The following is a 25157-nucleotide window of genomic DNA, read 5'->3' as shown; positions in this document are numbered from 1 at the left end:
CATGCTCCTCTGCCCCATGGCAACGCCCTGCTCCATGCGGCTGGGGGTGGACAGATGGAGAAGCCCCTTGCCCCCCTTCCTTCCCAGCACATCAGCTGTGCCCAGCTGCCAGCCTGAGCACTGAGGCCATGGGCCCACTTGCAGGCTGCATCCTGGTCTGAACTCCCGTCTCTGAGCCCTTGGCAGCGCGGTTAGTTCCTGGCTTGACAGGTCTGCGTTGCTTTGCCCCGGTGCCCGGCACTGAAAGGCCAGACAGCTCTCAATAGGGACTGAGCCTTGGCACCCCGTGCCCTGGGCAGCAATGAAAGCCACCTCCCCAAGGGCCAGTGGGCACCTGGTGTGCCCAGAGCTGCCTCCTGCTGGCCTTTCCCGAGTTGGTTCGGGCGCCCTGCATGCCGGGCACACGGATCACACCCCCCGGGGCTGGCATCGTGGCACAAGGCCCTCCCGGGCCAGCGCATGAGCCCACTGGGCTTTGCATGATCCTGAGGCCTTCCTGTCTGGGCACAGTATTTTGCAGCCCTGAGCCCGGGCCAGCCCCTGGATTTCCAGCTGGAGAGGGCACAGTTTGCTCCAGCCCCTCGGCAGCTGCACCCTGACCTCCCAGGGAGCCCTGCTGCGGGGAGCTGCGGGGCAGATCCCGTGGGAAACCCACCGCCAGGAGTGCCGTGTGGCCTGGTCACGCTGCCGGGCTGAGAAGCCAGCGCAGCTCCCAGCGGGTGCGGCAGGGGCCGGGGGGCAGACTTGCCCATGAGCGCCCAGACGCCCGCTCTGTCACCTCCCCAAACCCTTTTCCCATCTGCCAGGGCCGGGTGCTGCCAGGAGCTCGCAAACGCTGCCCTTTGCGCCCGCTCGTTGGGACGGGCGGAGAAGGGCCCCGAGCCAGGCGGGGAATGTAACTGCACCGAGGCCCCTGGGCGCTGGAGCACGGCCCTGCTCTGGGTCGCGGAATAGCCCCAGGCCGCTGCCCGCAGGCTGGGGGGCTGGAGGGGACTGGCCAGCCTGGAGGGGTGCTGGGCGCAGCATAGGGGCGCATTGCTCTGCAGCGTAGGGGGCGACCAGCGAGCCGCGGGGGTTCCCGGGGGTTAGCTCGGGGGAGCTTGTTGGACGCACGTGGGCCAGCCCGGGGGAACGACCCCTCTACCCGCCCCCCCAGAGCACCCAGCTGGGACTCACTGCACTGCAGTGAGCTGCCCCCGTCACCAGGGGGCGCTCTCCCCGCACACTCTCTCTATGGCTCTTTCCTGCTACAGGGACCCTGCTGCGGCTGCTCTTCCTGCCCTGCTCTATGGCTCCCCAGGGCCACTCTCTCTTGCATGGGGCGCCCTCTTGGGGCTGGCTCAGGAACTGCCTGCCCATAAATCTGGCTGCTGCTAATGGGGGCTTAGTGGGGGCACCCAGAGGGGGGCGTCTCCCTGGCAGCGGAAAGCCTTGTGGGTCTGGCTGGGGGTGCCGGGCGCCTGGTGCCATCCCCGCCTCTCCTGCAGGTGGGACCCGCTAGCTAGCTAGTCCATGTGCCCAACGTGCCCCCAGGTGCCCCCCTGGAGCAGGGATTCCCTAGCCCCAACCCGGGTGCCCAGTGCACCCCCAAGTGCCCCCCTGGAGCAGGGATCCCCTAGCCCCAGCCCGGGTGCCCAACGTGCCCCCAGGTGCCCCCCTGGAGCGGAGATCCCCTAGCCCCAGCCAGGGTGCCCGGTGTGCCCCCAGGTGCCCCCCTGGAACAGGGATCCCCTAGCCCAGCCAGGGAGCCCGATGTACCCCCAAGTGCCCCCCTGGAGCGGAGATCCCCTAGCCCCAGCCAGGGTGCCCGGTGTGCCCCCAGGTGCCCCCCTGGAGCAGGGATCCCCTAGCCCCAGCCAGGGAGCCCGATGTACCCCCAGGTGCCCCCCCGGAGCAGGGATCCCCTAGCCCCAGTCAGGGTGCCTGGTGTGCCCCCAGGTGCCCCCCTGGAGCAGGGATCCCCTAGCCCCAGCCCGGGTGCCCGTCTCCTTGGCTGGAGCGGCTCATGCCCAGCTCTGCAGGTCCCTGGTTCGGTCCCTGGCCTTGGCCAGGGTGGCACTGTCAGACGGGCACCACCGCCGCTTGCTGCTCAGGGATGCTCCCCGTGGCAGGGGATGGGCGGGGTCCAGGGGCGTTTCAGGTCCCCCCAGAGCCCAAAGGTGCAACGGGAGAGCTGGGCAAAGCAGGAGACGCTTCTCTCCTCTGCATAGCCTGGAGCAGAGATGGCTGCACCCCAGGGCAGAGCCCGACTCCAGTATCGCTCCCCCTTCCAATGGAGTGGGCCGAACTCCCTCCCTGGTGCACGAATCGCTGCTTGAGGGAGGGGGCTGGGGGCTGCCCATGGCTGCCCCCTCCGCGCACCCTCTGTCCCTGTCCCTGCTCAGTGCCACGGGCTGATCTCTCCCTGCTCAGAGTCGTCTGATGATTCGTACGTCTCCGCTGGCGAGGATCCCCTGGAGGCCCCGGTCTTCGAGATCCCCATCCGGGACGCTGTGGTGATGGTGGGCGCAGAGGTGCTGCTGAAGTGCATCGTCACAGCCAACCCCATGCCCGAAGGTGAGCCGCCGCAGGCTGCCGGAGCCCTGCGCAGGGCCGGGAGGGGCTGGTGGCGTGCCGGCCGGCTGGGGTTGGCAGAGTCAGCAGGGACTGGTGAATCGGGCGCTCGCCCCGTCCTGACACTGACTCAGTGGGTGGCCTGGGGTACGTCACTTCCACCCCGTGATTCTTCCTTCCCTTCCTCCCGGGGGCGGGGGTCACTAGCGCACGTTCACCCGGCGTGTGGCAGGTAGGCCACAGGAATCCGGCCCTGGGCGGGGGACTGGGCAACCAACCCCGGCCGAAGCCCCCCAGCTGGCCAGGTGCTCGCCACAGCGCCCAGGGCCTGGTGCTTCCGGGAGCGAAGCTCTGGGTGGGCTGTGCGGCGTGCGGTTTGCCAGGCAGGCCGTGCCGCTGGGGCTCAGGGCTGCCCTGCCTGCGCTCCCCGGGCACCTCCTGGCAGCGTGGCTGTAGGTGACTGGGCTACAGCGGCTCCCACAGCCCTGGCGAGGGGATGTTTGCGTGATGGCCGACTGCACTTTGGAGCTGCCCCTCGGGCCGGGACACCACGGCCCATGCCCCCACGGCCCATGCCCGGGTCTGAGGAAAGGCCTCGCCGGCGGCACGAGATGCCGGCTGGAGAATGGCAACGACTCCATCTGTGCTGGGTGGGCCGCGGGGAAGCAGGTGACGGAGAGGCTCCTCACGCAGCCCCACGCTGAGATCTGGGGCAGGGGAACGAAGCCCCGGCTGGCAAAGGGACTTGCCAGTGTCACACCGAGGCGGTGTCAGAACCCGGGAGGCCGGAGTCTCTGTCCCAGCCACTGTCTGTATCTGGGCTGGGGGCTGCCTGGGGATCTAGCTGGGCTGAGCCCTGCCGCCCTCGCTGACCCTCTGGGGGTGCAGGGGAATGTGTGTGGGCAGCAGGGCACAAGGGGGAAGGGGAGGGAGTGGAGCTCCCTGGCCATGTCCAGACAGACGGGGTGCCCGGCGCGGGGCCACGGGCAGCAGCGCGTCCCCAAACCAGCCACTAGGGGGCAGGAGTCACGGGAACTGCAGCGGGTTGGATTCTGGCTACACCTGGGGGGGCAACGTGCCCCCGGCAATAATGGGGAGCAGTGCTGCCCCCGCAGGGCCCCAGTGCAGTGATGGGGGGGCCCTGATGACGACGGGCAGTGCAGTGCCCTGCTCCCCGGCAGTGATGGGGGGCCCTGCCCCCTGGCAGGGCCTTGCAGAGTCAGCCCCCGCGGGAAACCCAGCCGTTCCCTCCCGCGTGACCTGCCCTCTCCCACCCCAGTGTCCTGGAGGAAGGATGGCGTCCTGCTGAGGGGCAGTGCCTGGCGCCCCATCAAAGTGGAGGGTGAGCGCCATACCCTGCTGCTGCAGAGCGCCCGGGGGGCTGACGCCGGCCTGTACACCGTCACGGCGGCCAACGAGGCGGGGGAGTCGTACTGCAGCGCCAAGCTGACCGTGCAGCCGGGTAAGGGCTGGGGGGGCGCGGGGCCTGCGGGAGGGGGGGCCTGGCTTGGCCTTGGCGGGGGCGGCTCCCTGTGGGGCTGGCCCAGCCCGGGGGAGGAGGAGCAGCAGGCCAGAGCCAGCGTGAGGGGGTGGGAGGCTGTCGCTGGCAGGCACCCGGCTCCCTTACCCTACAAGGCTCTGTCTGAGCCGGGCGGCTGACGTGCGGCCAGCTGGGAGCACGGAGGGTCCTGCTGCCTGTCTGGGCTCCCAGCACCAGTGGGTCCCCAGCGGTGCCCATCAGCACCCTGGCACTGCCCCCGCGGCCCCACCCTGCTCCTCAGCACCCCGCCCCGTCGTGGGCCGGCAGCACCCCACACTGTGCAGCACGAGCCCCAGGGATCCGCCAGCCTGGAGACTTTCCTGGAGGGGGCCCAGAGACGTGGCCCTGCCCTGCCCCGGGAGCCTGGCCAAGGGCTCCTGCGGGCTCCCCCGGGCGAAACCCCAGGGCCTCTGCTCCTCCCTCAGGGCTGCCAAGCGTGCCCTTCCCATGGGCCATCCTGGTTGGCCAGGGGCTACCTAGAACCCCAGGGGGCCGAGCCCAACTGCCCCCCGCCTCCGCCCAGCCCAGGCCCGGCGGGTCCCTGGGGTGCTGAGCCACCAGCAGGAGGTTCACCCAGCCCGCGCCTGAGCCGGCCCCCTTCAGCCGGGGCTGGTGGGGCGAAGGGCCGGGAACGCTGCCGTGGGCTGGCCGCGCCGCCGTGGCCCGGAGGGGGCGGGGGGGCACCACAGCGGGCCGAGGGGCCCAGCCCTGGTCCATCCTGCTGGGGAAGGGGCCTTGCCAGCGTCCAGGACTGGTGCTGGGGGGCGCAGGACAGGGGGGCAGCGCCTGGCCGGGCAGAACCGGGCTCCACGCTGGGCTGACGGCACCGAAATGGACCCTCCTCGGGGCTGCGGGCCCCAGAGCGGGGGGGCACCGGCTCCCATCAGACCCAGGGCCGGGGGGAGGGAGGCGGACGGAGGCTGCAGGCTGGAGAAGCGTCTCCGGGGCGGGGCCAGCAGAGAGCGGGGCCTGGCTGCGCCCATCCCCGCGGCGTCGGACCCGGACCCGGACCCGGACCCTGCCCGGGGCTCGCCCCGCCTGCCTGGGGGGTTCGGGGGGCGGGGCCCAGCCCGGCCCCGGCGGGTCGCGGTCTCACGCTGCCGGGCGGGCGCCCTGCGGGGATGGAGCCGCCCGCCGCCCTGGGTGAGTCGCGGCGCGGCCCGCGGGCGCTGGGGCTCCGCAGAGCCGAGCCGAGCCGGGCCGGGCCGGGCGGGGGCGGGGGCAGGTGCGCTGGGGACGCAGCCGGGCGGCCCCTCCCGGGCACGGGGCGTGTCCCATGGCGTGTCCCCCCCCCCTCTGCCCGCCCCGGGGGTGCCCGGCTCCCTGCCCCCAACCTCCCCCCCCGATCCCCTCTGCCCGCCCCGGGAGTGCCCGGCTCCCTGCCCCCAACCTGCCCCCCCCCCCCGATCCCCTCTGCCCGCCCCGGGAGTGCCCGGCTCCCTGCCCCCAACCTCCCCCCCCCGATCGCCTCTGCCCGCCCCGGGAGTGCCCGGCTCCCTGCCCCCAACCTCCCCCCCCCGATCCCCTCTGCCCGCCCCGGGAGTGCCCGGCTCCCTGCCCCCAACCTCCCCCCCCCGATCCCCTCTGCCCGCCCCGGGAGTGCCCGGCTCCCTGCCCCCAACCTCCCCCCCCCCCATCCCCTCTGCCCGCCCCGGGTGTGCACGGCTCCCTGCCCCCAACCTCCCCCCCCAATCCCCTCTGCCCGCCCCGGGAGTTCCCGGCTCCCTGCACCCAACCCCTCCCGACCCTCTGCCCGCACTGGGTGTGCCCTGCCCCCAACCCCTCCCCCCAGATCCCCTCTGCCCGCCCCGGGGTGTGCCTGGCTCCCTGCTCCCAACTCCCCGTCCGGACTCTCTGCCCGCACCGGGTGTGCCTGGATTCCTGCCCCTAACCCCCCCGACGCCGTCTGCCCGCAGTGGGCTGTGCCCAGCTACCTGCCCCCAACTCCCCGCAGGCCCCCTCTGCCCACCCCAGTGTTGACCCCCGAGTGTCCATGACGTTTGGGGCTCTGGCCGTTTCCCAAGGGGTGTTTCTGCACTGGGTCCTAGCCCCACTCCCAGAGGCTGGTTTCCAGGCCACAGAGACCCTAGGCCCTGGGCTGGGCACCCCCGGCCTCTCTCTGTGGGGGTGGGGACACACCTGGGCCACTGTTCCTGCAGCTGGTGCCCCCTCCGGCCTGGGCTGCCTGCTCCCCCCTTGCCCTGTGCTACTAAAGGGAGGGCAGCGATTAGCCCCCTGTGTACTAGCCTCTGGGGGCAGGGGGTTGAGCACGTGGGGGGCCCTCTGCTGTGGGGGGCAGGGCAGCCTGGCACCCTTGGATCTCTCATCCCCACCCAGAGCAACGGGCATGTGGCCTGTCCCATGGGGTGGGTGCATGAGCCTGTTACCCTGGTATCTGACCAGGGCTCCCTGGCACACGAGTGGCTGGGATGGGTCTGCTGCACTGTCTCTGGGCCGCCCTTGCAGGCAGCATGCTGGGTCCCTGTGCCCGTGGACAGGCGATGCTCAGCCCCTGCCCCTCGGCATCCCGCCATGCCTGCCTCTGTGCAACCGCCCCGGGCAAGCCCAGATGGAGGGGTGGGAGCCTTGCCTAGTGGGAGTGCCCGGGGGCTCCTTGCTGGCCATCTCGTCAGCAGCATCTGCTGCCCCCTGCATCCTTGGGAGCCGAGCCCCAGGTCCCTGCCCCGGGGTCACCGGCCTGCACACTGCTCGGGCTCCTGTTCCCCTCTGCGGCACAGCCCCGGGTCCAGGGGGGCAGGACCCCGAGGCTGGAGCATGAGTGCGGCTGCCAATGTCACCTTCAGCCCTGGAGAGCCAGGCGGACGGACGGCAGCTGCCTCGTGAGCCAGCCTGTCCCCCTATCTCAACCCCTTATCGTCTGCTTGGCCTCCTCCCCGCACTCGCCCACAGGCTCCGGCCCCAGCGGCCTGGGCTCTGAAAGGGATTGGCCGGGGGGCTCCCACGGGGGTGCCGCAAGGTCCCATCCTTCCCCTCGTCTCAGGCTGGGGTGTCAGGGGGAGACCCTCCCCCAGTGCTTGCCCCGGCCTGGGGTCTGAGGGAAGACGGGGCGGGGGGGGGTGGGGAATGATAGAGCTGCACTGTGCCCGCCTTGTCGGAGCCCTGGCTGCTCTGCCCTGTGCGTGCTGCCACCCTGGGTGCCCTCGCTGCCCGTCCGGTCCCATGGGACGTCGCCCGGTGCTGCCATCCCAGCCAGGGGCTTGCCATGGCCAGGGGACCTGTGTCACGGCATCCCGGGGCGATGCTCTGGAACTGCTCCCTACGACTCTGCGGAAGTCTCCTCTCTGGGAGCAGCCTGTCTGCAGGACACACAAAAAGAAAAGGAGGACTCGTGGCACCTTAGAGACTAACCAATTTATTTGAGCATAAGCTTTCGTGAGCTACAGCTCACTTCATCGGATGCACAATGTGGAAACTGTGGAAGATCTTTTTATACACACAAAGCATGAAAAAATGGGTGATCACTACAAAAGGTTTTCTCTCCCCACAAATAAATTGGTTAGTCTCTAAGGTGCCACAAGTACTCCTTTTCTTTTGCAAATACAGGCTTACATGGCTGTTACTCTGAAACCTGCAGGACACACAGCTCACCCGGCTTCCACCTTCCTGGGTCTGACCCCGGAGCATTCAGCCTCCTCTGCCCCTCCGTGCGCTTCCCACAGCGAGTCCGCCCAGGCGGGGTCTTGGGGAAGCCAGAGGGTCCTGCCCCCCAACTCCGCAGTCAGACGGGACTCTCAGCCAGCCGCGAAAACAGAGGTTTATTAGTTTCAGAGTAACAGCCGTGTTAGTCTGTATTCGCAAAAAGAAAAGGAGGACTTGTGGCACCTTAGAGACTAACCAATTTATTTGAACGTGAGCTTTCGTGAGCTACAGCTCACTTCATCGGATTTATTAGATGACAGGAACATGGTCTAACACAGAGCTTGTAGCTGCAGAGAACAGGACCCCTCAGCTGGGTCCATTTTGGGGGGCAGTGAGCCAGACCACCACGTCTGCCCTTCACTCCTCGTCCCCAGCCAGCCCCAAACTGAAACTCCCTCCAGCCCCTCCTCCTCTGGGCTTTGTCCCTTTCCCAGGCCAGGAGGTCACCGCATTCCTTTGTTCTCCAACCCTTTAGCTCTCACCATGCAGGGGGGAAGGGCCCAGGGCATCAGTGGCCAGGAAACAGGGTGTCGGCCATTCTCTGTGTCCAGACCCCTGCACACACCTGCTTTCCAGGGCTCTGCAACGGTCATACACCCTTACCCCACCCCCTAGATACTTAAGAACTGCCTAGGGGAAACTGAGGCACCCCCACACTATTCAGAGGAAACATTAAGAACAGTCCCACTTCGTCACAACCTGGCACCCTTAACCAGCCTTACTACCTGCTCTCTCCTGAGCCAGCGCCCCCTGCGGAGAGCCAGGGGCCCCTGCCGCCCCCCCTGGCCCTGGCCAGCCCCATCACGTCGGATGAGGAGTACCTGAGCCCCCTGGAGGAATTCCCAGCGTCCGGGACCCCCCAGCACTGTCTGGCCGGGAAGCTGCAGCACAAAGTCAACCTTGGCGCATCCCGCAGCCCCGTGGAGACCAACTTCAAGGCTGCCCCCACCTTTGAGGTGAGGGGGTGGGTCCTGGGGTGGGGGGGCCCTTCCTGTCTGCCCCCAGGTCCTGGTGCCCCGGGGTTACTGGGCAGGGGTTTGCCTCTCCTGGAGCCTGGACACAGCCTGGGCTGCCCTGACTAGCATTGGGGTGTCTGCCGGGGCACCGTGAGGCCCACAAGCCCCTGCCCCATGGGGCTCTGTGACAGCAGCTCCCACCTTGGGCGCCTCCTCCTGTTGGCTGGTCTTGCCGTGCTGGGGTGACCCTCACTCCCTGCTCTGGTCCCCGCGGGCGGCTTGGCGCTCGCTGTCTGACCCCCTGCCCTCATGTGCTTCCCACCCCAGCTGGCTCTGAGTGACCAGTCAGTGCTGGAGGGGCAGGACGTCAGCATGAGCACCCGGGTCCGGGGCGAACCCAAACCCATCATCTACTGGTGAGTCCTCCAGCGCGGGCTCCCCGGCCATGGGAGGGAGGGAGTCCCGGGCCCTGGTGCCGTTCGTGTTACTGCAGGAACGCTCCTGCAACGGGATGGCAACAGTCTGAATGGGAATGGGGCATGGGGCTGGGGTGGGCTGGCTCAGGGGGGTGGGAAATGGGACATGGGGCCTGTTCCCTCTAGGGGGCTCTGGCTCCCACCCGGCCCCAGGGCAGGGGCTGGCTGGCTCAGGGGGCCCAGGGAATGGGGCACAGGGCAGGGGCTGGCTGGCTCAGGGGGGCCAGGGAATGGGGCACAGGACCTGTCTCCTCTAGGGGGCGCCGGCTCCCATCTGGACCCAGGGCAGGGACTGGCTGGCCCGGGGGGGCGGGGAATGGGGCACGGGGCCTTTCCCCTCTCGGGGCCCCCGGCTCCCATCCGGCCTCAGGGCAGGGACTGGCTGGCCCAGGGGGGCGGGGAATGGGGCACGGGGCTTTTCCCCTCTCGGGGCCCCCGGCTCCCATCCGGCCCCAGGGCAGGAGCAGAGGCCGGGTTTGGGGCTGGTGAGGCAGGAGGCGGGTGAGAGCCCTGGGTTCGGCCAGTGCCAGGTGGGACGTGCCCGCGGGCAGCATGGGAGCTGGCTCCCACCAGGTGGGGGCAGGCTCTGACTGTGCCCCCCCGCAGGCTGAGGAACCGGCAGCCGGTGAAGCTGGGGCGTCGGCTCTCCGTGGTGGAGGGGGCGGGCGGCGCCTCCACCCTGCACATCCTGGCGGCTGAGCGCGCGGACGCCGGCTTCTACGCCTGCAAAGCCATCAACGAGTACGGCACCAAGCAGTGCGAGGCCAAGCTGCAGGTCCGAGGTAACGCCCGGGCCTGGCCGCGACCCTGCTCGCTGGGCTGCGGGAGGCCGGGGGGGCCCCCCGAGAGGAGCTGCTCCCAGGACAGGGTGAGGCACGGCTGCCCGGCTCTGCGGAGGCCCCGGCCCTGCAGGGGCTGGAGCCTGGGCCCAGCGACTGGTCCACGCGCCCATCCCCAGCGTGGCCCCAGAGGCTGGCGGGGCGGGGGGTCACTGGAGGCTCGCGGGGGCTGGAGCGTTGGATCCCATTGCCGGTGGAGAAACTGCTCTGGAGAACCGAGAGAAAAGTCAGATCTGTCCTGACCCCTATTCCCGCCGTTCTGCCCCAGCCCAGCCCTGCCCCCCAGCTCTGCCGGTGCCCCTCACTCCTGACCCGCAGCCCCCTGCAACCCCAGCCCTGGGCTCCCCATCCACAGCCCTGCCTGTGCCCCTCAATCCCGACCCCACAGCCCCCTCCTGTCCCAGCCATGGGCTCCCCCCAGCTCTGCTGGTGCCCCTCACTCCTGACCCGCAGCCCCCTCCTGTCCCAGCCCTGGGCTTCCCATCCACAGCCCTGCCGGTGCCCCTCACTCCTGACCCGCAGCCCCCTCCTGTCCCAGCCCTGGGCTCCCCCCAGCTCTGCCGGTGCCCCTCACTCCTGACTTGCAGCCCCCTCCTGTCCCAGCCCTGGGCTTCCCATCCACAGCCCTGCCTGTGCCCCTCAATCCCGACCCCACAGCCCCCTCCTGTCCCAGCCCTGGCTCCCCTGTACGGTTCTGCTGGTTCCCTCAGTCCCTGCCTGCACTGTAGAGCCAGGGTGCCTGGTGTCCTGGGCTTTGGTCCCTGCTGCAGGAGTTTCGTGGTGCTCCTCCTGGGAGGAGGGCTGTGCCCATGAGCACCTGGGCGGCTCCATCTCAGCCAGGTTTGGCCCCCCTGTCCCCGTGCGCCTTGCCATGCGCAGGGCGGCCTGGGCCACGCCCGTGGCTCGCTGGGCCGTGCTGGCCTGAGCGTGGTGGGGGCTCTTGGCCCTGCCGCTCTGGTGCGTTTCCTTCGCTGCCCCCCCAGCGCCCTGCGGGATGCTGTGGCCACCGATCCCTATGAGACCTGGCACCTCCCGGCCACGCCAGCTGCTGCCCCCTTACAGACAGCAAACGGGCAGCGGGAGCCCAGCAGCAGGGCTTGGGCCCAGGCCTCCCGCCTGGCACGGACGCTGTTGGGGTGTTCCCAGCCCGCACGGGGGTCACAGGGCAGCTCCAGGCGAGACGGAGCCTGGTCGACGCCTGCTGGGGTGGAGTTTAGTTACGAGCCGACGGCCGGGCTGGGCTGCCAGACCTCCGGGGCGGCTCCTGGGCCCCCGTCCTGCTGGGTCCCGGGGCGGCTCCTGGGCCCCCGTCCTGCTGGTGCAGCCGAGAACCCTGCTGTCCCAGGCCAGGCCCCAGCCCAGTCGCCCAGCCCCTTTGCAGGCAGGGATGTCACGTGTGCCCGCGTCCTGTGCCCGCGTCCTGTGCCCGCGTCCTGTGCCCGCGTCCTGTGCCCGCGTCCTGTGCCCGTCTCGGCTGCACTAACCCTGCTGCTTGCTGACTGCGGTTTTTGTCTGTACACAGGGGGAGTGCGATAAGGGGGCGCGTCCCACAGAGCCACGGCCTCGGGGCTCTTTAGCGCCCACCTCTTAGGCACCGGACCTCGCCTTGCGTTCTTGCCTTCTGCTCCAAAAGGGACGGAGTGACCAAGGGGCAGGGCCTGGCGCCCCGGGCCTGGCCCCCGACCCGCCGCCACCTCCTGGACTCTGGGCTCCAAGGCTAACGCGTGGACTAGCGGCTGTGGGTCTTGCTGGCCGGCGGGGGAGGCGGAACCAAGGCGGAGCCTTGGGGCGTGGGCGGGGCCAGTTGGGCATAGCACAGTGCCGGGGCCAGGGGGCGCTGCAGGCCCAGCTGGGCCGCGCCCAGCGTCTGCAAGCCGGGCCGTGGTGGCTGCGTGATGCTGTCTGTCTCTCAGTCTGTCCGTGTGTCCGCGTCTGTGTGTCCTGCTGCTCCTCTTCAGCACTGCCAAGGAGCAGGGAGCCTCTCTGCAGAGACGGTGCCAGCCCGGGGCCGGGCAGAAGGGACGGGGAAACCCTGGACACTGGGCAGCTTGGGAACAAACATGCCTGGGGGCAGGGGCAGGAGACCCACTGCCCCCCACCCCTACCCGGAGAGCACCCCCGGCAGCCTCTGCCCAGCCAGCATCGGGCCCAGGCTGTGAAGTAGCACAAACGGCTCCCCCAATGCACTGTGCCGGCAGGGCCCACTGCCGCACCCAGGGGTCCCCAGGCCTGGGTGCTCCCAGTGTGGGGCTGGGGGCTGGGACTTTTTTGTAGCTCTAATAAAGTGTGTTTGGTAAAGTGCTGTGTGGTTTGTTCAAGGCACAGAGCCCCAACCCCGTCAGATCCTCCTGCACTTGTCATCCTCTGCGGTGGGGCCAGGTGGCCCCTGCCCTCTGCCGCCTTCTCAATGTCCTGGGGTGCCATGCATCCTGCACCCCCTTCCACAGGGCCCTTCGGGGCCTGTCCCCCCGCTCCCGGCATGTCCCCGGGGGGGCCCTGACCCCATTCCCAACATGTCCCAAGGGTCCTGCCCCCCGCTTTCCCGAGCACCCTGCCCCTCTCCTATTCCCTGCATGTCCCAGGGAGCCCTGCCCATCCCCCCATTCCCTGCGTGTCCCTGGGTGGCACTGCCCACCCCCCCGTTCCCTGTGTGTCCTGGGGGCCCTGCCTCCCGTCCCTGGGCACCCTGCTCCTCCCCCTGCTCCCTGCCCCCTCTGTCGTTCCCGTTCAGTGGCTCAGGTGCGTTTCTCTCTCCCCAGCACACCCCGCGAGCCAGGCTCTGGCCGTGGTGACCCCGCTGCAGGACGTGACGGTCGGGGCCGGGGAGCTGGTGCTCTTCGAGTGCCTGGTGACGGGCCCGCCGGACCTGGACGTGGACTGGCTCTCGCGGGGGCGGCTGCTGCAGCCCGCCCTGCTCAAGTGCAAGATGCATTTTGACGGGCACAAGTGCAAGCTGCTGCTCACCTCCGTGCACGAGGACGACAGCGGCATCTACACGTGCAAGCTGAGCACGGCCAAGGGTAAGGGGCTCCGCACCCGGTGTGCGGGGTCATCACTGCCCCGTGGGGGGCGCCCTGTGCCTGGCCCGGCAGGGCCCCCACCTCCTGGTAGCCCCGAGGGACCAGACCGTCCATGGGGACCCTCTGGGCTCCACTCGCCAGTCACTGCACCTCTGCTAGGCCCGGGGTGGCCCAGCTCTGGGATCTCTGCCCTAGGCCCCGGCCAGGGATTGCTGGGAACCCCACCCCCAGTTACAGGCTGATGCTGTGGGGAGGGACCCGCCTGGGCAGGGCCTGCCCTTCCACGGTCCCTTGCTCCTGGGGGCTGGGAGCTGAGTGTGGCCCAGGCCTGGGGCCAGCTGGGCAGGTGCTGAGGCAGGCTCAGGGCTTGGCCTGGCTCCCAGGAGCAGCCGCTACTCTGCTGCTCCCTTCAGTGATGGGGGTTGGGACACGGGTGTGTTGGGGGGCTGAGCTGCCCCGCTGTCACCCAGCAGAGCAGGCAGCAGCCCCCACTAGGGCCGTGTAAGGGGCAGTGCAGTCCAAGGGCCTGCGTCCTCAGCTGAGTGTGTCTGTGGGTGCCAAGGGCCCCGGCACTCCTCCCCCCACACCTGTCCTTCCCTGGGCCCCATCTCTGCCTCAGGACAAAGGGGTGCAGGGCCCGGTTCCTTGGGCATCTGACACAAAGGCCGGACGGTCTAAGAGCAGCTGCCTCCCACCCTGGAGGTGGCTGCATTTCAGCATTGGGCAAGTAGGATTTGAGGCTAGGAAAAGGAGGAGGTAAGAATTAGACAAGTTTGATGTCTTCAAGTTGGCAGGGCCTGGTGAAATGCATCCCAGAATACTAAAGGAACAGAGGGAAGAGATCTCTGAGCCATTAGCGATTATCTCTGAGAGCTCTTGGAGGATGGGAGAGATACCTGAGAACAGGAAAAGGGCAAATATAGCACCTAGCTATAAAAAGAGAAATAAGGACAACCCGGGGAATTACAGACCAGTCACCTTAACTTCTGTACCTGGAAAGTTAATGGAGCAAATCATTAAGCAAACAATCTGAAAGCACCTAGAAGATAACGAGGTGATAAGTAACAGTCAGCATGGATTTGTCAAGAACAAATCGTGTCAAACCAACCTAATATCTTGCTTTGACAGGGTAACAAGCCCTGTGGATGGGAGGAAGGGGTAGATGTGATCTATCTTGACTTTAGTAAGGCTTTTGATACTGTCTCCCATGACCTTCTCATAAACAAACTAGGGAAACGCAGCCTAGATGGAGCTACTATAAGGTGGGTGCAAAACTGGTAGGAAAACCGTTCCCAGAGAGTAGTTACCAGTGGTCACAGTCAGGCTGGACGGGCATCACGAGTGGGGTCCCGCAGGGATCAGTTCTGGGTCCGGTTCTGTTCAATCTCTTCATCAGTGATGTAGATAAAGATAAAGACAGAGAGTACATTTATAACGTTTGTGGATGCTACCAAGCTGGGAGGGGTTGCAAGTGCTTTGGGGATAGGATTGAAATTCAAAATGATCTGGACAAACTGGAGAAATGGTCTGCAGTAAATAGGACGAAATTCAATAAGGACAAATGCCAAGTCCTCCACTTGGGAAGGAACAATCGGTGACACACACACAATGAGCAATGACGGCCGAGGAAGGAGCACTGCGGAAAGAGATCTCGGGGTCAGAGTCGACCACAAGCTAGATATGAGTCAACAGTGTAACTCTATTGCAAAAAAAGCGTGCGTCACTCTGGGCTGTATTAGCAGGAGAAATCATGCTAATCCCCGGAAAAATCATGGAGCAGGTCCTCAAGGAATCAATCCTGAAGCACTTACATGAGAGGAAAGTGATCAGGAACAGTCAGCATGGATTCACCAAGGGAAGGTCATGCCTGACTAATCTAATCGCCTTCTATGATGAGATTACTGGTTCTGTGGATGAAGGGAAAGCGGTGGATGTATTGTTTCTTGACTTTAGCAAAGCTTTTGACACGGTCTCCCACAGTATTCTTGTCAGCAAGTTAAGGAAGTATGGGCTGGATGAATGGACTATAAGGTGGGTAGAAAGTTGGCTAGATTGTCGGGCTCAACGGGTAGTGATCAATGGCTCCATGTCTAATTGGCAGCCGGTATCTAGTGGAGTGCCCCAAGGGTCGGTCCTGGGGCCGGTTTTGTTCAATATCTTCATAAATGATCTGGAGGATGGTGTGGATTGCACTCTCAGCAAATTTGCGGATGATACTAAACTGGGAGGAGTGGTAGATACGCTGGAGGGCAGGGATAGGATACAGAGGGACCTAGACAAATTGGAGGATTGGGCCAAAAGAAATCTGATGAGGTTCAATAAGGATAAATGCAGGGTCCTGCACTTAGGACGGAAGAATCCAATGCACCGCTACAGACTAGGGACCGAATGGCTAGGCAGCAGTTCTGCGGAAAAGGACCTAGGGGTGACAGTGGACGAGAAGCTGGATATGAGCCAGCAGTGTGCCCTTGTTGCCAAGAAGGCCAATGGCATTTTGGGATGTATAAGTAGGGGCATAGCGAGCAGATCGAGGGACGTGATCGTCCCCCTCTATTCGACATTGGTGAGGCCTCATCTGGAGTACTGTGTCCAGTTTTGGGCCCCACACTACAAGAAGGATGTGGATAAATTGGAGAGAGTCCAGCGAAGGGCAACAAAAATGATTAGGGGCCTGGAACACATGAGTTATGAGGAGAGGCTGAGGGAACTGGGATTGTTTAGTCTGCAGAAGAGAAGAATGAGGGGGGATTTGATAGCTGCTTTCAACTACCTGAGAGGTGGTTCCAGAGAGGATGGTTCTAGACTATTCTCAGTGGTGGAAGAGGACAGGACAAGGAGTGATGGTCTCAAGTTGCAGTGGGGGAGGTTTAGGTTGGATATTAGGAAAAACTTTTTCACTAGGAGGGTGGTGACGCACTGGAATGCGTTGCCTAGGGAGGTGGTGGAAGTTTTTAAGGTCAGGCTTGATAAAGCCCTGGCTTGATAAAGCCCTGGCTGGGATGATTTAATTGGGTATGGGTCCTGCTTTTGAGCAGGGGGTTGGACTAGATGACCTCCTGAGGTCCCTTCCAACCCTGATATTCTATGATTCTATGAGTGTCGTAAGCCGGACACGAGCCTTAATTCTTCCGCTCTGCTCCACGCTGATTAGGCCTCAAGTGGAGTCTTGCGTCCAGTTCTGGGCGCCACATTGCAGGAAAGACGTGGACAAAGTGGAGCAAGTCCAGAGAAGAGCAACAAAAATGCTGGAAGGTCTAGATCGAAAAACGTGGGTTTGTTGAGTCTGGAGAGGAGAGACCGAGGGGGGGACCCGGGGACCCGAGAGCAGTTTCCAAGTCCATAAAAGGCCGTTATAAAAAGGAGGGTGATAAATTGTTCTCCTCAGCCGCTGAGCACAGGACCAGGAGCCAGGGGTTAAATTGCAGCCAGGCCGGCTCAGGCTGGACATTGGGAAAATCTTCCTTGCTCTTGAGAGGTTAAGCCCGGGGGGCCGTGGAGGCTCCGTCATTGGAGGGTTTGGGAGCAGGCCGGACGCTCGTCGGCCAGGGCTGGGCGAGGGAATACAGAGCCCTGCCTCCGCGCCGGGACTGGGCCACAGGGCTAGCGAGGGCCCAGCCAGCCCTTCGTGGCTAGGGGCATGGGGTGATCCGTGGTCTGGAAAGGGCTCTGGCCATAGCTCTCAGCGGCCATAGCTCTCAGCCCAGAGATTTCGTTCCCTCTGCTGGGATGGGGCCCAGATACAATTAGTGCAAATTGATTCTAATAATCCCCCCACCTCAGCCACTGCCCCCCAGCAACCAGCCCCCCCACCTCAGCCTCTGCCCCATAGCCACTAACCCCCGCACCTCAGCCACTAACCCCCCAGCAACCAGCCCCCCCACCTCAGCCTCTGCCCCATAGCCACTAACCCCCGCACCTCAGCCACTGCCCCCCAGCAGCCAGCCCCCTCACCCCAGCCACTGCCCCCAGCCACTGTTCCCCCATGGAGTGGAGAACATGCACTGAGCCCATCCAGTGGCTCCTGGTTTCAGGCCCTGGGGGCAAGGGGAGCCCTGAGCCCCTCCTGAACTGGGTGCTGCTGCAGGATCCCCCAGGCTCAAAGCATCCCCCCAAGACCCCTGCAGCCCCTCCCCCCAACACGCAGCACATGCCCTGCCATGCGGGCCCCCTCCCACACACGTCCGTCGGCCCGGCACACGGCCCCTCGCCCCTGCTGCGTCTGGGCTGATGCTCACGGCCTGCCCTGTCCTGCCTTGCAGAGGAGCTGACCTGCAGCGCCCGGCTGACCGTGCGCCCGTCGATCCAGCCGCTCTTCACCCGCAAGCTGGAGGACCTGGCCGTGGTGAAGGGACGGACGGCGCGCTTCGACTGCAAGATCAGCGGCACCCCCACGCCCACCGTCACCTGGACCCACTTTGGTAGCAACCCTCCCACCCTGGCTGTGCCCCGGGCGCCCCCGCCCTGCTCCCGGCTCCGCTCTGGCTGGGAGTCACCCTTTCCGGTGGGCTGGGCACCCTGGGCTGTCGCTGGCGGCAGCTGGCTGCCGGACCTCTGCCCCTCTCCAGTCCTCCCCTCCCCGGGGCGTGGGGCGCTGACGGGGATTTCTCTGCCCTCCGCTGCAGGCCAGCCGGTGGAGGAAGGCGAGAACGTGCGGCTGCAGCGGGAGGGGGGGCTGCAGTCGCTGGTCATCGCGCATGTGGACAGCGAGGACGAGGGGCAGTACGGGGTCCGTGCCGCCAACGAGCAAGGCCAGGCGGAGTGCTCGGCCGAGCTGTACGTGGAGGAGCTGCGCCCGGCCACCGCCTCCCACAGGTGAGAGCTGGCTGGCGGCCCCTCTGCGTGGGGCCTGACCCCCCCCCGGCTGCCCGCGGGGACCCTCAGGGTGACAGGTCCCAGGGGAACGAGCATCTCCCTAGGGCCCATGTGTCAGTACCAGCCGATGGTCTGCTCCGCCGCCCGGCGTCCGGCCCGGGGGCCCACCCAGCTGTCCCTAGAAGTGGTGGGCTCGGGGTGGGGGTGCTTCCCTAGCCCCCCAGGGGACAGGGACGTGCTGCTGCAGGCCCGGACGCTGGCAGCCGTGAGCACCGGCTCCTGCTAGTGCTGGGCCTGCCTGTCGTGCTCCTGTCCCGGCTCTGGCCTGGCTCCGGAGCTCGCTGCTACCCCCCAGCCGTAGCCAGCGCGGATCCCGGAGCGCTCGGCCAGGTCTGGCCCAGGTCAGCTTGAATAAGGTCTTTACACAGCACCAGCTAGCGGCTGAGCACCGTGACCCAGTTCAGCGTCCCGTTCCATCGCCCCCTTCACGGCCTGCGTTCCTGCCATTCCCAGCGGGCGCTGCCGGGGCCGTGTCTCAGAACCGCACCGGTTTCTAATTGCACGACCCGGACACAGGACAGCTGGGCCATCGGGCCGTCCCTTAGGTGCAGGGACGGGCTGTGGTCCGTTAAGAAGCGGTGAGCCGTCGTCTTCGTCCTTTGCACCAGGCGTTTGGAGAGTTTGCTCTGGGGATGGTTCTTTCTGAGGCACAAACTGTCGATGTCGATGGTTTCCTCCACGGTCAGTCTCAATCACATGATCCGGGAGCTGAGTTCCGGCAGCTGGAGTTCTCCGTCCTTGTTCTCCATCCAGTTTGACACCAACAGGGTCCCCAGGGTCTAGGCCTGGCAGTTCTCTAGCTGAGGGACGTCTGCTGTAAAAGCCCCGTAGAGTCTTTTTGCCCTTTCATTTGATTTGGCTGCTGCCTTCGTGTCTGGCCACTTTGCAGATCGGTTCTTTTCCAGCGTTGGCCACTAGCTCTGAGTTGCCTGCCCATCGTTTGCTGGGCTGGGTGTTGGTCTGCAACTCAGAGGAGCCAGGAATGGATCTTCCTGCTGTCGGATTTTCTTAGCTGGCTGTGGAGCTCTCAGCCTCTCCGTTGGCTGGTGGGGAACGTGTGCAGTTAGAAATGGGATCAGAGTGACTTCAATTCTGCTGCAGTGGATTGTGGGCCGTTGTCCATGGCTTATTGTTCTGGAATACCAAAAATAATCCACACTGGCCAAGTAGTGCTGAACTCTGAATCTGCATGAACCTGCAGCTCGTCTCTTCCCGGGTCAGGCCGGTAGGGTGTTTTCACGCTGTACGGCTTGGCATTGTCTCTTCCTGGGTCAGGCTGGTAGGGTGTTTTCACGCTGTATGGCTTGGTGTCGTTGTGACGAAGTGGGACTGTTCTTAATGTTTCCTCTGAATAGTGTGGGGGTGCCTCAGTTTCCCCTAGGCAGTTCTTAAGTATCTAGGTGGTGGGGTAAGGGTGTAGGATCACTGCAGAGCCCTAGAGGGCAGGTGTGTGCAGGGGTCTGGACACAGAGAATGGCCGACACCCTGTTTCCTGGCCACTGATGGCCTGGGCCCTTCCCCCTTACAAGGTGAGAGCTAAAGTGTTGGAGAACAAAGGAATCAGGTGACCTCCTGGCCCAGGAAAGGGACAAAGCCCAGAGGAGGAGGGGCTGGAGGGAGTTTCGTTTGGGGCTGGCTGGAGACATGGAGTGAAGTGCAGACGTGGTTGTCTGGCTCACTGCCCCCCAAAATGGACCCAGCTGAGGGGTCCTGTTCTCTGCACCTACAAGCTCTGTGTTAGACCATGTTCCTGTCGTCTAACAAACCTTCTGTTTTACTGGCTGGCTGAGAGTCACGTCTGACTGCGGAGTTGGGGGGCAGGACCCTCTGGCTTCCCCAGGACCCCGCCTGGGCGGACTGGCTGTGGGAAGCACACGGAGGGGCAGAGGAGGCTGAAAGCTCCGAGGTCAGACCCAGGAAGGTGGAAGCCGGGTGAGCTGTGTGTCCTGCAGACAGGCTGCTCCCCGAGAGGAGACTCCCCCAGAGTCCTGCCTGGCTTCATGGGGAGCAGTTCCAGAGCATCGCCCGGGGACTCCATGACAGTCATCTCTTCCCGTGTCAGGCTGGTAGGGTGTTTTCATGCTGTACGGCTCGGCGTCGTCTCTTCCCAGGTGTCACAGAGTGTGGGGGAGTCTGGGCTGGTGACTGGAGCGATGAAGGGAGATGGGGTGATCCGGGGGTTTCTTTTTGAGAGATGTGACAGAGTAGGGAGTGGGGAGGTGTCATGGAGTGTGGGGGAGTCTGGGGCCTGCACCCCTCTTCCTGGGAATCACTGAGACTCTCAGCCAACCAGTAAAACGGAAGGTCTGTTGGACAACGGGGACACAGTCCAAAACAGAGCTTGTGGGTACACCCAGGACCCCTCAGTCAAGTCCTTCTGGGGGAGCAGGGAGCTTAGACCCCAGCCTTGGGGTTCCCTGCGTTCCGGCTCCAAACTGAAACCAACCCCCCCAGCAGGCTCCCTCCTGCAGCCTTTGTCCAGTTTCCCGGGCAGAGGTGTTACCTCCCCCCCTCCTGGCTCAGGTGACAGGCTCTCAGGTCTCCCATCCCCAGTGAAACTCCCCTGCCACATTCCCAGGTCAACCCTCCCCCCTCCCTGCTGCGTCAGATCAGGTCAGGCCGGCAGGGTGTTTTCACGCTGTGTGTTTGTACTGGATCTCCTTCTAAAGTCCACGATCATCAAGTGCTCCGTCGAGTTCTCCCACCCTTCTCACCGGGCCCGTCATGGCGGCTGCTGGTCTGCGGTCCTCTGATCACGCACAACTCTGAATGCAAAGTTTTGTCTTTGAAACCTCTGTGCAGACCTGGCCCGGGCAGTTCGGATCCCGCCAGGGCCAGTCCGAGCTAGGTCCGGTGACGTCAGTTCGGGGCGGGGCTGCAGGCAATTGCAAGCCCCTCCTGGGTCACTTCCAAAGTCACCAGCCCGCCACGAGTGGAGAGGCATGGGGGGCAGTGATAGCGTTCACTGGGGGCAGAGACCAGCTTTCGAGCTCCCCAGAGCTCCTGTTCAGCGCTGGGCAGGGTTCGGAGGCTGCCCTGCACTGCGGGGTTCGGTCAAAGGCAGCTACCGCCAGCGGAATGACGCCTCGCGGCGTCGACGGGGGTCGCTCGACGCAGCACCCGTGGAGGTGCTGTGCTGCTCACGCTGCCTTTACCGGCTTTCGGGGGCCTTCCACACGCCCCCCGCTGAGAGCCCAGTCGGGGGAGGAGCGCCCCGCCACGCACGGAGGGGGTGTAGACACGTGGGAGCGGTGGAGTTACGGTGGTGGCGGTTCCCCGATTCGAGTTCGGTCGACGTAGGGCCTGTCTACGCTTGCCGTTTAAAGCAGAAAAAGTCTCGTTTTTGCGCAGACGCCACGGGAGTGTCTACCCTTTCCAGTGACTTCTGCCGTGAAACTCGGCAGTTTCACCGCAGACAGAAAACCAGCTCCATGAGAGGCGGACAGCTCTGGCCGGGGCTGCTTTTGCGGTGATGTGCAAGTGAAGACACGTCCTTCCTCTCTACAGAGCTTTTAGCCTCCTGAGGATCTCCCACAGTGCCTAGGTGACCCCCTGCCAGCAGCTCCGCTGCTCTGACGCCAGGTAAACAGGCGTCCACCCCTCCCCTGCAAAGGCCCGGGAGCTTTGAAACGCCCCTTCCTGTTGGCTTGGCAAGTGCTCCTGTGTCGTCTGGCCGGGTGACAATGGCTCGATCCCCTGCCTGGAGCAATGCTGAGCTCCTGGCACTGATCAGTGTTTGGGGAGAGGAGGCTGCGCAGAGACCAGGGTGCCCCGCGATCAGCCCCCCTTCCCACAAGACCCATCGTCACAATGGGAGAGCTGCGCTGTGGGGTAGCTGCCCTAGAGCGCTGCTCTCGTTGGCGATGGACGCGCTGCTGGTGTAAACGCCCTGACGCCTGAGGAATGAAGTGAGGACGCAAACGGCGCTGTTCTTTCCCTCTTTACCGTCCCCCCAGCATAAGTGAAGAAGACACCTGCATATCTCCAGTTTCTTTGTGGAGCTTGGTAGCCATTCAAAGTACAGCTTCACAGCTGTACCCTGAGCCAGGAGGGGGGCTGCCCACCGGGAAGGTGTCAGAGCAGAAGTTCTCGGGGGCACTGAAGAGTGGCTGGTGATGAGAACTTGCAACCCTTGTTGCTTTGGTCCATCTGTGAGTCTGTTGGTTTTCTCGGGCCCACTCTGCACCGTGCCGTGCTCCTGGACTGGATCTGGCCTGGCTTCAGAGCCCTGTGCGGGACTGTTCTTAAACCCACTGCCACCCGCTCCCGCTACTGTGGCAGTGGGTCCCGTGGGATCCTGGTCCCCGGCAGGGCTTTGCTGCAGAGCTTGCACCAGCTGGTTCCCCTACAACACCCGGACGCTCTGCCCCCCTGGCTGAGGTTCATCTCGGCCTGCTAGTGGAGGCATAGCGCTGCCTAGTGGCGGAGCAGCATAGGGCAGGTAGCATCCCGTTGCCCTCCCCACACGGTGGTGCCGTGTCCAAGCAGCGTGGCCGGCAGCCAGGGCCGGCAGCGTCACCAGCGGCCAGGCGCTGCCCCGTGTGCAGGGCCCCCGGGAGCCATCTCCAGCGCTGGGTGCCCCGGCCGCGTTTCCTGCCTGAGCCCCGGGGCCGCTGGCCCAGCTGCCGCTCGCTGTCACTCCGCAGAGGACTCTGGCTTCAAGGTCGCACCAAGTCAGGGCAGCCCAGGAATGCTGGCTGCGTCGTGGCTCTTATCTGCTCCCGGCCACAGCCCAGGAGCCTCCCGCGCACTGGCAGAGCTCCCACCGGGCTCCCTCTGGGGCTGGGAGTCCAAGGGGCTGTTGGTCCAGGGCTGGGCCCGGTCCCTGCTCCTGCCCCGGGGTCGACTCTGTCCCTCGCTGGGTGCCTGGGGTTCCCAGAGCTGGAGGAGCTGCTGGACCCGGAGTGGGCACCCCAGGAGCAGTGTGGACTGGGGGTCAGCACTCCTGGGTGCTTACCCAGCTCTGCTGCTGGGGGTTTGTGGCGGGTCCTGTCCCCTCCCCAGCCGTACCATGGAGGTGGGGACCCTAGCCCAGTCCCGGGGTGGGTCTATGCGCTCTGGCCCTGCCTCGTCCCTTGCACTGGTGCAGAGAGGACACCAGGCCTGGTGCCAGGCACTCTGCCCAGGAGGGAGTAGCGCATGGGGCAGGGCAGCCCTCGGGTTCGGAATGAGTCACGGGTGGGGCAGCTGGGCCGGCCGGAGCCCAGGGGTGGGGGCAGCACCAGGCCTGTCCCTCCAGGGCGGCGTGAGAAACCAGACCTCACGCAGCTGGCATGCCCCTTCCAGCGGGTGCCCCTTGGGGACGGAGCGGAGCTGCCCCCATCATGGCCCGGGGGAGTCTGTGCACAGCCTGGGAGCAGGCCCCGTGTCCCAACGGCTCCGAGCTCAGCGCCCCGGGGGGCTCCGTGGGGCAGATCGGTGGGTTTCGGTTGGCATGTGGGCATCAGCCCCCACACTGGTCCCCTTTGAGCTGCACACGCTGCCCCCAAGCTCTGAAGGCAGCTCCGGTGAGGCTGGGGTGGGGCACAGGGCAGCTCTGGGAGGAGGGGGGGCAGCAGAGTGGGAGGGGCTGTACTTGCCCCACGGCCACTGGCTTCCGGGTGCTCCATGCAGGGCCTGGGCCAGCTGGTGCAGTGGGCGTGTCTTGGCTGTTGCAGCTCCAAGCTGGAGAAGATGCCGTCCATCCCGGAGGAGCCAGAGCTGCCGGAGAACGAGGTGGAGCGCTTCACCATGCCCGACTTCCTCCACCCGCTGCACGACCTGGACGTGGTGGAGTCCAAGGAGGCCGTGCTGGAATGCCAGGTGGCTGGCCTGCCCTACCCCACCATCACCTGGTTCCACAACGGCACCAAGATCTGCAGCTCCGAGGACCGCAGGATGACCCAGTGTAGGGCTCCGGCCGCGCCGCGCTGGGCCCGCTCTTTGGGGGCGGGGGGGGAGGGCGCTGCACACCGTGCCCGGGCTGAGCCATGGCCAGGGCCGGGCTCCCGAGGGGCTGAGCACCCACCCTAACCCACAGCAACCGCTTCTGCAGTCAGAGCCCTCGGTGCTTCCCCAGCCTGCTCCCCAGGGGGTGCCCCTCGGCCGGCTGCTCCAAGGGGACCCGCCAGCAGAACTGGGGTCAAAGTAAATGGAATCACAGCGCCCCCTGCTGGGAGAGGCCGGGCCAGTCACCGGGAGCTCCCCACACCCAGCAACCCCTGCCCCACTCCCCACAGCGCCTCCTGCTGGAGAGGCTGGGACTGGCATAGCCGGGAGCACCCCACACCCAGCGACCCCCACACCCCCATCAGCTCCTGTGCTCTGTGCAGAGCTGCCCGGGGGCAGGGGGCAAGTAGGGCAATTTGCCCTGGGCCTGCAGGGGCCCCCACGAGAAGGACTGGGACAGGGAAGGGGCCGGCAGCGTAGCTGGGGGGCGCGGGGCAGCGGCCGCTCTCCTGCTGAGCACAAGTGGCGCCTTGTCAATGTTGACTCACCTGGCGGCGCTCCGGGTCGTGGGCGGCGCCTCGGGGGCGGGTCCTTCGCCCGCTCCGGGTCGTGGGCGGCGCCTCGGGGGCGGGTCCTTCGCCCGCTCCGGGTCGTGGGCGGCGCCTCGGGGGCGGGTCCTTCGCCCGCTCCGGGTCGTGGGCGGCGCCTCGGGGGCAGGTCCTTCGCCCGCTCTTGGTCGTGGGCGGCGCCTCGGGGGGGGGTCCTTCGCCCGCTCCGGGTCGTGGGCGGCGCCTCGGGGGCGGGTCCTTCGCCCGCTCCGGGTCGTGGGCGGTGCCTCGGGGGCAGGTCCTTCGCCCGCTCTTGGTCGTGGGCGGTGCCTCGGGGGGGGGTCCTTCGCCCACTCCGGGTCGTGGGCGGCGCCTCGGGGGCAGGTCCTTCGCCCGCTCTTGGTCGTGGGCGGTGCCTCGGGGGGGGGTCCTTCGCCCACTCCGGGTCGTGGGCGGCGCCTCGGGGGCGGGTCCTTCGCCCGCTCCGGGTCGTGGGCGGCGCCTCGGGGGCGGGTCCTTCACCCGCTCCGGGTCGTGGGCGGCGCCTCGGGGGCGGGTCCTTCAGTGCCGCCGGGTGAGTACAAGCCGCCGGGTACCTTCTTTTATGTCCGCTCCACCTGGCTACGCCACTGGAAGGGGCCCCCAAAATTGCTTTGCCCCAGGCCCCCCGAATCCTCTGGGCGGCCCTGGCACTGTGCCCTGGTTCCCAGCATGCCCACCTGGTGCTCTGCTCTGATGGGCTGCTCGGGAGCAAAGCCCAACAGC

General features: G+C 65.9%; 1 protein-coding gene across 1 annotated transcript in view; it reads left to right on the top strand.

Moving 5' to 3' along the window:
• The window catches only part of SPEG (striated muscle enriched protein kinase), a 118935-nt gene that overhangs the window by 46972 nt on the left and 46806 nt on the right, over nt 1–25157 (top strand). Inside the window, exons 5-13 of the mRNA XM_077829841.1 lie at nt 2413–2556; nt 3833–4015; nt 8498–8709; nt 9037–9125; nt 9792–9967; nt 12784–13044; nt 17304–17462; nt 17667–17856; nt 23574–23803. Of these exons, the coding sequence (XP_077685967.1) occupies nt 2413–2556; nt 3833–4015; nt 8498–8709; nt 9037–9125; nt 9792–9967; nt 12784–13044; nt 17304–17462; nt 17667–17856; nt 23574–23803 (1644 nt within the window). The remainder of the gene's footprint in view (nt 1–2412; nt 2557–3832; nt 4016–8497; nt 8710–9036; nt 9126–9791; nt 9968–12783; nt 13045–17303; nt 17463–17666; nt 17857–23573; nt 23804–25157) is intronic.

Source organism: Eretmochelys imbricata, chromosome 11 (assembly GCF_965152235.1).
Source record: "Eretmochelys imbricata isolate rEreImb1 chromosome 11, rEreImb1.hap1, whole genome shotgun sequence".
Classification (NCBI taxonomy): domain Eukaryota; kingdom Metazoa; phylum Chordata; order Testudines; family Cheloniidae; genus Eretmochelys; species Eretmochelys imbricata.
Note: the sequence above shows the minus strand (reverse complement) of the source record. Positions and strands in the feature narration are given on the sequence as shown.